At 41.4% G+C, this 11639-nt stretch overlaps 1 protein-coding gene across 1 annotated transcript; it reads left to right on the top strand.

The window, feature by feature from the left end:
• Window positions 1-1153: 1153 nt before the first annotated feature.
• Window positions 1154-10164, top strand: lbh (LBH regulator of WNT signaling pathway). The gene is made up of 3 exons (XM_072365525.1): window positions 1154-1394; window positions 5805-5907; window positions 8376-10164. The coding sequence occupies exons 1-3, from the start codon at window positions 1366-1368 to the stop codon at window positions 8589-8591; spliced, it is 348 nt and encodes a 115-aa protein (XP_072221626.1). The 5' UTR covers window positions 1154-1365; the 3' UTR covers window positions 8592-10164.
• Window positions 10165-11639: the final 1475 nt, after the last annotated feature.

Below are 11639 nucleotides of genomic sequence, written 5' to 3'. Positions count from 1 at the left end.
AGGTTTTTACATAATTTCTACATATGACTTATAGCCTGGATAGTCAGCTATTAATTAATTTTAAAAAAATGTATTTAATCACCACTCTTGGAGAGGTTGGGCATCCAAATTACACAGACTCCCCCAAAGCATCAGTTTGTTCAAGTACACCATGCAGATTGAACTGAGCAGAAAAACAGTTGACTCCATGGTGTGACTGAGGGAAAAAACTAATCATCTCCTTCTGAGCTGCATTACATCATGTGTTAAATAATACAACAAGCTGTATAATACAACAAGAAAGGGGGCAAGGGCTCACTTTTTCTTTCTAATGTAATGAGAAAAATGTATAGGCTATTTTAGTTTTTCTCTAAAAAATGGGACAACTGAGCATTTAATCTTCGTCACAAGGTGGCAGTGGAGGCCTACCTGCATTATACCATCTGCCCCTGCAACTGCAGGCTGTCCTGTGCACCTGCTTTCACAAATGTAGAGCCCACGAAACAACTGTAGTCTGCATCGTATGCGGTGTGAAGGTCAACTATGCACCAGAGGTCCATGACAGGGTCGAGTCCTTAAAAAATGAGCCTTTAATGAAATTCGTAAAAAACAGTTTGTAATAAATGAATCTGTGATGGACCCATGTGCTTTCTTGCTTGCTTTGTGCATGCATCGTTTGATATACTTTGAAAGGCCAAACCCCTGTTTCGTGACCATTCATTGTTGCTGCAACATGCAGGCACTGACTTGCCCTTGGAATAAATTTGTGAATGAGTCTAGGCAGTTAAACTCTCTCTCTCTCTCTCTCTCTCTCTCTCTCTGTCTCTCTCTCTGTCTGTCTCTCTTGCTCATTTGGATAAGTATCACCGATTACCTAACGAGCGAATCAGTGTGTTTATGTCATTCAGGAGGGGCGTACGACTGTCATTTTGTTGCCTTGGAGATTACAAATCAACTGCATCTTGCGGTTTCTTTTTGCCCATTCCCAATCCACAGCTTCTGTCACAGTTGTCGTCATCAGAACTGAGGGCGGAGGGGGCCCTGAGTCACCTGCGCTCCGATTGGCTCCTGCTGTTAATGAGTTGCCATTGAGGATTTTTGGCTCGTGCAGAGGGGAGGTGTGTCTCTGGCTGAGCGAGTGTACGCCTCTCGAATAAATACTCTGCACAGCTGTGTCTGTGATCAGACGCGCTAATTTGAGGAGCAACGTTCCTTGTTCGTTCAGTCCGACCCGGTGCACAGTTACTTTCAATTTGCGTGAGTGTTTGTGACTGGGGGGGAAAAGGAAAGAAAAGGCAAAACAAGACAAGACAAGACAGTGAGAGTAGAAAGAAGTCAGTGGTAGTAATCAGATCCCTGAGCAGAAGTGACAGCAGGTGTGAATTCATGTCTGTATTTTCACCGCAGATATACTGGTGAGTATCTCCATCTTTTCGCATGTCACCCGTTCACATTGAGTTAGCTTTATTCATTTTGTATTTCTAAATTTTGTGCCTACAACTATTTTTGTTTTCGTTTTGTTTGTTTTTTTTGTTCCGCTTTCCGTAGTTCCTGTATAGAACTGAGCAAACTCGAATATCAAACATTGCATGTGTTGGCTTTGTACTTAACAGGAAAGAACAATGAAAGATATACTTGTGGTTTAGTTTGCTTGGTGATTTCCCTGTGAATCAGCCACCTTTGTTGCTACACCCACTCTTGTTTCCTTTGAGATTTTCTGTGGGGTGTTGCCCCTGAAATTGGAAAATTTCGGGGCACACGGATTGGAAACGAGAACATTCAAGGTCTCACCACACATGCATGCATGCACACATGTCAGGGTCCACCAAAAAAAAAAAGCTGCTGCATTGGTCAATTTAAAGACGGACACATTGGTCTCGCAGTATCTTAATTTTCCAGACGCCCCCACCCCCGACTGCTTCTTATTTTTGTCCAGAGTTAGCAACTGGTGCCTTCTGATTCACTTCTTGATAAGAAAATGGGAGTGGAATTTTTGTTAGCGCATTTCTGCTCTGTCAATGGTTTCTTTTGTCTCGGTGGAGAGGATATGCAAGCTGCTTTGAAATATTGTTTTTGCAAACACGATGAAAACCCCAGCAGGCCTGTCTCTACCAGGAAACTCAGAAACAGCCTCTTTACTGTAACCACACTTTATTTTCTTGCCTGTGCCTGCTTGCAGCTGGTACATTTGCCTTTTTGTAGTATTATTTCTGTGAAACATGTCTTATTTTCCCCTCTCAGAAGCAGCCCCACAGTTTTCGGTTTTATTTTTGCAACATGTCTGAGCACAATTTCATTGAGAGCTGCATGCTCGTTGGTACACATTATCTGTCAGTTTGAGCAGGAAGCCTGGTTTCCTGAAAAAATATTCTCATATCTCTCTCAAAATGCATGTAAAGATAGAAAATCAAGTTTGGCTTTTAATGAAAGCAATCCACAATGGGCTTTCATGGACCAAGTTGACCCACAAGATCTGGATCCAAACCATTGATTCCTGTTTGCACATAGGGGCTCTTATTCACACCACCACCACTTGCATACCTGCAGAGCTGTGACTTGAGTGGTGGAAAGCAGTGTTTGTCTGGAACATCAGCAGATTTGCCATGCTGCCTCACAGGCTGAGATTTATGACAGTTGTAGTAGGATCTTGAAGTGGGGGGTGGCGATGGGGAGACGACAATGTCGATTATGCACGATGCTAATTCCCTTCTTATACAGTGATCGTTACAGAGACCACCTGAGTGTCTTTCTGCAGCTGGCGCAGTAGGAAATGTTCCTCATAATTTTGATCAGTGATTAAAGCTGGTGTCTCACTATCCCTATGAAGGCTTGATGCATATTTTAAAGATGGGTTTTGACGGTCGGGTATAGCTTATATGACTTTGGAGACCCCAAACAAGTGTCTCCTGTTAGTGTTACTAAGTTTAACTGAAATGCAGTCACTAGATGATTCAAAGGGAAAAATATGAGGCAGGAAAATTAGTCAATTTCCATGTAAACAAATTGACTTTGAAAAAAGGAAAAAACATTTGAATTTCTTTTTTAAGAGAGGGATGCAGACGTGCAACTGCAGCAATCCCCTAATCAGTCCATTGGATATTTGGTTCAGCTCTTAACTGTTGTAATCCACATTTTCTGATATGTTTCGCTCTACACGACCCTCTCGTGACTGTGTCTATGGTCAGTCTTTGCCCTGGCTGGTTTTGGCAATGGGAAGTTGGCAGGACCAGGTATGCATTATGTTGACGGGATAAAGAGGTAAAGAGATTTACTGCCATCTGCCCCACCAGCCTCGTCTGTAAAACAGCAAGGTCATTTAACTTAATGTGTCTTGCTTACAGATTAGTCTGGCCATTTTAAACGTTTTGTGTTGTGAGCTTAATAATTCATGTGCTATAGGGAACTGAAGTCCATGCTGAGCTCAACTGCAGATTGCTTGTTTGGAGAACTTAAACATGTCCTTTAGGTGTTCTAGTATCCCACTAAGGAATATTTTGTTAAGTCTGTCTTTGACGCTTGAGGCAGTGTTAGCTGTGACCTGCAGTTGTTGCATGTTTGTTTCCATCCAGGTTGACTTGTTACTTGTGCATTCCCACTTCCTCCTCATTGTGCCCCCTTTATGTTTTATTAGGCCGATGTTCTGTTATTCTTAGCCGAGCAGGATGTTTATACGATCCTCGAACAGAAATATGACTGGCAAGGCCTAAGTGTTTATCTTTCTTTCCCTTCACTCCCTCCCTTCCCCTCTCCTCCTCTGCTCAGGTCTTTTGCTGTCATTGTTCATCCCTCTGTCCTCCTCCTGCTGCTTTTTTGCATGACTGCTTCACCCGCCTCTGCAGCCCCACACGTAATGAAACAAGTTCACTTTTTTCCATGCCAAACCTTGAATATCCTTGTGTAAATATATCAAGTCTCTCCATTTTATTTTTGAATATCCGGCTATTGTTCCAAGCATGTATCTGGTGCAGGAAAAGTTACTTGGATTTTTTTTTTTTTTTGTCCAAATCTTCTGAATTTGAACATTGCAGAGCCACCCTTACACTCTGCCCTGATGTCAATGTTTACTTGGTGATGGAAAAATTGATAAACTGCCTTTGCTGTAGTGTTTGACCTCCTGAAATTGAGTGACTCGCGTCACGTTTCAGTCCTCATCAGGTTGAATGTGGGTTAATTTGGCTTCTTAATGTGTCTGCAATATTTAAAAAAATATATTTTTTTAAATCAAAACTTTGACAGTCCCCTAGAATGTTCTAGATACACAAGTCTGACTTTAGTTTTGACTTATACCACTAGTGACACGTACGAGATAATGGTTAATGCTAAAATGTCTCGTGAAGGGCTCACAGGTTTCGTATGTAATTCATAAGCCTGTCGTACTCCACTTTAGAAATTGTGACATTCTGCCTCCATTTGGTTTTTCAGTTTAACAGTTCGCAACACATTTGTCAACAATATATTTTTTTCCAGTTTGGACAGTACATAAATGCTAAGAACACTCAGATTCTCATGAATGGAGACCATAACAGATCTGCGCATTACTCAGGAATTCCACAGAATATGTAATCTTTCATGTTGTAACTTTAGATTGCATGAAAGTGGCACAGGCTTCGATAGTTGGTTTCCAAAGAGGAATGTTTAACTTTAAACTGAAATGTGTATTTTGTTCTTCCAGCATCATTTGGTGGACTGTTATGCGGAGGTGTTGCTAGACTAGTGAAACTGATTTAGTTGGGAGCACTTCTTTTAAGGTCCTACTCAAATCATCGCTGCCTTTGTGGAATTGTTCACGTTACCGCTGCAGCCAGAAAAATGTTTTGAAATGAACTTGGTCAAGTGAAGCCCACACATTGCGTCCCGGGGGGGAAAAACAAAAAACAAACAACTGGTCCACCTAATCGGATAATGTGAGGATACGAGTGAGCATCTTTGTCCCAAATAGCCGGTGACCACACAAACCACAAGCTTCTGGCCAGTGATGACCAGTCAGAATGCTTTAAATATAGAGCGTGAGAAAGCCGCTCGGCATATTGTCTCAAGATGGCTTCATGTCAGTGCTGGGATATGTGTCAAATCTTTTTATTTATATATATATATTTTTTTTCCTTTTAATCTTTTTGTTCCCCATTCTAAGATTTAATGACAAAATGCTGGAGAGTGAATGGCCTGGGCATGGAAAAACAACCCGATTTTACTTTAATCTAAAATGGAAACTTTGTCCAAGCTTTGATGCTGCTTAGTGCATGAGGTTCCTCTCCGTTCGAAGACCACAGCGTGTTCCCAGCACGCTCTCGCAATGACTGTTCCCTGGTTGCAACTGCAAGAGCACATCATTCTATATTCAGAAATGGCCACCTTATGCAAGCATTACCATGAGCTGTGCAGATTTGCAGTGCATTAGTACAGTTGAACAGAGACCTGATGTTTGTTGTGATGTGGTCAAGATGCACAAAGTATATAAACAGAACTTAACATGTGCAGGAAAGAATCATTGCACTCGGTCTTTGACTGGATGTAAAGCGTCAGTGGCATCTGTTTAGATTTTTTTTTTTTTTTCCAATGACCCCATTTAATCTCATTTAGTTGCACCAACTGCATTCACCTCTACTGTATTGGAAACCAAACGCATTGCCTTTACATTTATTTTAACTGTACCACTTGTTTATTCTTCAGTAAAATCCTTTTTAATGTTGCACTTCTCTTTTTAATGTAAGGCTTCCATGGAGAGACTTTTTGCTTCTAAATGCATTTTTTTTTTTTCTCATCGCAAATGTGCATCCCTCATCATTCTATCCAGTTACATAGACTCTTGTCTTTCAACCCTGCAGCCCAGTGTTTGTGCCCAGCCGAGATATGACTGAGGTGATGATCAGCAGCACCTCCATGGAGGACATGAGGCTCAGCCCCAGCAAGGACAGACTCTCCTTCCAGGTAGGAGACGCAGAAAAAGTGACACATTTGCTTTCCCGTCAAACACGCTGCCGCTCATTTTTTTACATGGCATTGATAGTTCAATTATGTGCTCATCCGTGTTCGCTTTCTGTTTTTTAATCTACAAGATTTTTGGCCTCTTCAATTTTTTTTTTTTTTTTTAATGAAAGGACACTTTTGCAATCATTTGGCTTGAACCATATAAATGTGATTACATTTATATGAATAGCATAAAAAAAATGCAGAGCCAGATGTAAATTACTAAAGAATCATCACTGGAAAAACTCCAGACTTTTTCACAGTGCTTTAATTTTTTGAGGGATCAGATACTTCAGATCATAGCTGTCATAACTGTAAACAGGAGGATGTGTTTTTGAAACCCTGCAGATTCCCAAAAATGACAGGAGTAGCCATCGGGTGGTCTTGGCAAGCTGTTGCCAGCAGCTTTATCTTACTTCTAGCACGCCAGGGTCCTCTTGGACTGTAAACTATTTAAATTCACAGCTGCTTGCCTCTTTTTGGTTTCACATTTGAACCAGAGTGCAAAAGTGAAAGGGTTTTTCTGAATATTTAAACTCTCTTCCTGTGTGGGTGTGGTGAGGAGGGGGGTGAGTTAGATGAAAGCCATTTTTGATTTGGGCACAGGAAGATGGATGACTTGAAGATGATATCACAAGATTAATCCTTTCATAATTGGTTTGAGATTAATTCACAGCAAGTTTTTTTTTTCTTAAATAAACTGTATAAAGCAGCCTGCTCAATGCCGTATGCGGATAATAGACTGAAAGGATACAGACTGACCCAGAGGAAAAGCCTTCCATTCGATCCTCAGTTCACACCCCAGCTGTGAGCCTGTCTGAGAGGACGACAGCAACGGAAGGAGAGGAGGCCAAGAGAAAAAGAGTTCCAGTGTGCCACTTCTCCACTTTTTCCATTCCCACTGTTTATTTCCTCACTTCGGCCATTTGCCCAAGGTCCCAGGCTTTCCTTGGAGAAGTATGTATGAAGTTGTGATGCTTCATTAGTCACTTCCTCCATCAGGGACTTTGAGTCAAATTAGATGACCATGACATTCCAGATGGTCTTACAAAAGGTAGTAAAGTGAATGTGACCCATAGTACTACAAGAGGAAATGGAGTAGATGGATGTTGAATCGCTTAGTTAGCCTCTCAAAAGCCAATGTCATAATTGAGCTGCCCCACCCCTCTTTGTTGGAAGCGAAATTGCTTATGTGTACTCTTAATACTTGCCCAACTTCTTGTGGTGCTGACGCACAATGAGCATTGGTTATGCAGGCCAAAAATGCAGATGCTCTCAGGCATTAGACATGCATATTTACAGGTGATGGTGTGCCTTTTATGAGCAGTAGGGTTTGGATAACTAAGCTATCGATGATTCATGCATGACTAAATCGCCTGAGAAAAAGCTTCTCCACAAAGCATATCTATAACCTTTTTGTCGAACTTTTATGGAACAACTTGGACACAGCTGCGTCTCTTTACTTCTCTCGGTTTCTCTCTCCTGCCTCATCAAATGCTCTTTTTTTTTTTTTTTTTTGCTCGGCTCTTTGCCCAGACAACGACATCGCCCCCTCCCCTCCTTCCCAGTGTCTTCAAGTGAAATATGCAGGTCTAAAAATATTAATCTACTTTAACCAAACAACAGCAAAAACAAAAAAAATGCTGTTCTTGGACCAGAAGTGGCAGGCTTTTCTTTTCCCCTGGGGGGGCCATTTTGCCTGTTCCTGAGAAAGTAGGTTGATGTTGAATCTTGTCAGGACGGGGAATGCTTGTAATCTGTCAGAATCCTTCATACACTGCAGTTCAGATCCAAACCTTTCAGTCAGGATTAGCTTATGGCTCGAACAAGTGGATGTTCTTTTCTAAAACTTTTGAGTCCTTGCATAAATGTGTAGTGTTTGCATAGGGACTATGGCAGGGGTGGATATTTATACATATTGTCTCAGGAAACCTTATCCTTTTGTGGTTTCCCATTATTTACACAATCTTCCGAGCAGTACCTCAATTCATACTAAAGTATTCGGATGAAACATGATGTGTCACTGGCTATAACTCTTACTAAGAATGTCTCATCTACCTCACGCACATGAACCCAACCTGTATTTGTGCAATTTGTTTGTGGGTGAGCAGCCGTCCATGAGGAAAACTAGAATAGTGACTGAAAGAATGAGGGATGGGCAAAAGCAGGTATGTCTTTTGGATTGGTAGCGACTTCCTCTTAGATATGTGCAGTCTTCACTTCCCTCATAGTTTCTTAGCCCTTTAAATGTACCTGCAACACTTTGTTCTGGTATCCAAAGCTATCAGAAATTGGCCTTTTTTTTTTTTTTTCCTTTTGTGGGACAGCCGACACTCATCCTGAAACAGCCTGCCTTGCATGCGAGATATTTTTATTTGAACTCTTCTTAATAAAATTTTAATAGGGTTTTAAATGTCTGTCCTTTTCAGATATTTCCAGACCCCTCAGATTTTGACCGCTGCTGTAAGCTTAAAGACCGCCTACCGTCCATCGTGGTTGAGCCGACAGAGGGAGAGGTCGAGAGTGGCGAGCTTCGCTGGCCTCCAGAGGAGTTTCTGGTCAGTGAAGAGGAGGAGGAGGAAGAAGAGGAGCAGAATGATGGCAGCATCCAGAATGGACAGCCAACACAGAATTCTCAGCAGTAGAAGTTGTTCTAGCACCCATACACTTTCTTTTTTCCCTTATTTTGTTACTGATGGGTTCTACCGTTCACACACTGGTCACTTCACCGGAGCACTCCAGCAGACTTGACTGACACATTGTGTTCCTTGATGCCGGCTTTCTTTGCCCATGGCAAGCCCCCACCCACACACGCATACACATACATTCTCGCGCATTAATCATCTTGTGTTGAAATCCACCTAAACAGAAGTGAAAAGCTCAGACAATGCACACCTTCAGCCCACACGTAGTTCCTAGCATGTCCTCCACCACATGTCTCAAGTCAAAGTGGGCGCCCTATTAGTGAGCAGCAGCTCATTGCTCCATGGACAGTTCTTACTCTGCAGGGGCCCACTGCTGCGCTCTACCTGACTTCAAAATGGCTGGCATCATGACCCCAAGAGCTTCAGACATGGGTACAGAACCAGAGTGGTACCTGTGGGGAATTATTGTACAGTACACATCCATGTTGTTTCCTTGATTGCTAACTGTTTTTGCCACTGCTGCAATTTGTCTTAGAGCCGAATGTTGTAACCGTTTCTGAGAAGTGGGTATCTTGTGCAAAATGTCACTGGGATTTTTCTTTACACGGGATTTGTCTAAATTATTATTTTGTGAGCTTAGGCATTTATGGTCAAAGGGCAACGGGGGGGTGCAGCAGCATGCTATGCTGTGTAGTGATCATTCACTTTTAAAGGCTTGTTATGCACTGAAACCAGAGTTATGCTATTATTCTTATCTATGTGACCTCTTTGAAGCAGTCTTTGGAAGACTAAGCAAATTTAAGAGGGTTTAACGGAGGTTGCTGTTCAAATGGGAATCCTGAGAGATGGAAAATTGTTTGCTTATATATTTCTTTAAAAAAAAAAAAAAGAAGCAATGTGCAGTGCAGAACCGATAAAGGCTGTGTAAATGCAAGTTCCCAGTGAGCCAACCTGAGGTCTTGTGGTGTGCTGAATTGAAAGTTGACAGTCTTCCGTTTTTTTTTCTGTTTGAAAACTGCCGTAGTTTTTGCCACCATGATGTTCTGGTTGCAGAAAATACACACTGCAGGACAGAGTTTGCATAAGAGCATGGACGATACCTGAAACAGTACTCTTTATTCACTAATGTGACCTACTTGCCAAAATCTGTTGCTTGGGGGGGAAAATTTTTTGTTTTTCCTCCCAAGCGGTTGCTTAGTATCTGTCTTTTTATTTGCCTGCATACAATTTCAAATGAGGTTCTTCTTCCGCCCATAATCATGAAGAGGGGAAAAAAAAAAAAATCTTTGGAACAAGTCTATAGAAAATAACTTCTTGTGGACTGTGTGATGTTACCATTGTAGAAGTATGATTGAGATGTTCCTTTCTTCAAACTTCTAATTTGAGTGGCATTAGGGCTTTGTACAGAACATCTCTTCCTGTCACCTACAGGTCCCACATTGTTTTTTGTAAAGCTCAGGGAGATTAGCCGCCATACTTCTCTTGCTGTTTTTGTTCTTTTCTTTTTTGTATTTAGACCACTTTTCTCATTGATAATTGCATAGACTGTAAATAAACATTTGAATTTGCTATACATCTGTGTGTCTTCAGTGAGACCAGGTTGCCTTATTACTGGGGTAATCCTCCAGTGGATTTGAAGTAGTTTCCAAGAGACTTTACCTCAGTTTAATTTTCCTTTATAACCCCCCCCCCACACACACACACACACACACACACACACTCACTCATTTCACCTGCAGTGGTTACAAAAAGCAGTGTTGCTTCCTGCTCGGCATCTTTCACATACAGAACTTATCTCTCCCTCTATGAAAACAGATGCGTCAAGTACGTTTATATATAGAAGCGAGAGCAGGCCACATGCAGCTTCCTGTCTTCAGCTTGCACACAATATTTCTTTTAGTTGCAGCAAAATCTTAGACCTGAATGCTGAACTGCTTTTGTTTTTTTTTACAATCCGTTCTTAAAATGGTCTGAAATATCAAATTGATGGCATTCAGCTCTATGGAGAACACAGGTTTGATTTGGCAATCTCTGAAAGTTTTTGAAAATGCGAATTAAGGAATAGTACAGAGTATTTCCACTCCAGAAGCCTCTGGAGTGGAAGCATTGACTCAAGCTTGAAGGTTAAAGTAGGTGACTTAAGGGGAATTTTGGAGGATTTAGAGGAAATAAAATGAAGCTTTCTGGTTACTATTAGAATGGAAAATGGTGATTTAAGCCCCGTATTACTGACTCTTAAGGTCAAGTTCTATTGCCCGGTACCAACAATTGTCTGTCAGATTTGCTGATAGGACCTGAAGGCTTTAAGGGCCTGATATATAGGCCAAATTGCAAGGATTTATGGTCACTTCCTGGAAGGGAAACAATGAACTGCATTCCTATCTTATTTCCTTCTTCCTGGGAAAAATTGAAAATAAAGTTATTAATATCCCACAATTGATAATGGTGGTCAGCAGCAAAGTGTGTGTCTGTGTGGCCCAAGGAGCCGGTGTGTGGTACTGAATAAAGTAACAAATGCCCTTTGTGACTTTCTGAATGATGGTTCCTTGATCTCAGTGGAAAAAGTAATGAGATCATGGAAAAAAAAAAGAAATTGCAAGAAGACAGAGCAACAGTCCTTCAGAAACACACTGAACTTGGACCCAGCTACGCAATCGTGTGACGTCAGCAAGAGACCTCTGAACTTTGCAGTGTCTTTCGAATATTACAGCGGAAAGTAATATATTTCAGCTTTAATAAAGAATGGTCCTGTGCCTCGGAGGTTAGGGAGATATGAAAGGGAACCCTGCAGCGTCTCTCTGTAGCATTTTGATATATTTGAGTAGCTCTCGTCGTCAGATTTGTTCAGCAGCATCTCAGCATATTAAGTTATCTTTGCAGACAAGGAATTGTTTGCTTATTTAGGAATAATGTTTTCAAACCAAATAGTGACCCCAAGCCTAAGATGCAGGAAAATGATGGCTGATTTATTACATTCAATCATAATAGCAATTTCTCTGAACTGGTTAAGGTTTAACTTCAGGGATTTTTAACTAACATCTAACCTCA

The sequence above is a fragment of the Leuresthes tenuis genome, unplaced genomic scaffold (genome assembly GCF_036924035.1).
Source record: "Leuresthes tenuis unplaced genomic scaffold, fLeuTen1.0.hap1 SCAF_15, whole genome shotgun sequence".
NCBI classification, from domain to species: Eukaryota; Metazoa; Chordata; class Actinopteri; order Atheriniformes; family Atherinopsidae; genus Leuresthes; species Leuresthes tenuis.
This window is presented reverse-complemented; position numbering and strand designations above follow the sequence as displayed.

What these genes read in the sequence shown, in the direction of transcription:
- lbh (XM_072365525.1), top strand. Translation starts at nt 1,366, where the DNA reads ATGTCTGTATTTTCACCGCAGATATACTG. An exon ending in TTTTCACCGCAGATATACTG is followed by an intron (nt 1,395 to 5,804) that starts GTGAGTATCTCC and finishes TCAACCCTGCAG; the next exon opens with CCCAGTGTTTGTGCCCAGCC. An exon ending in AGGACAGACTCTCCTTCCAG is followed by an intron (nt 5,908 to 8,375) that starts GTAGGAGACGCA and finishes TGTCCTTTTCAG; the next exon opens with ATATTTCCAGACCCCTCAGA.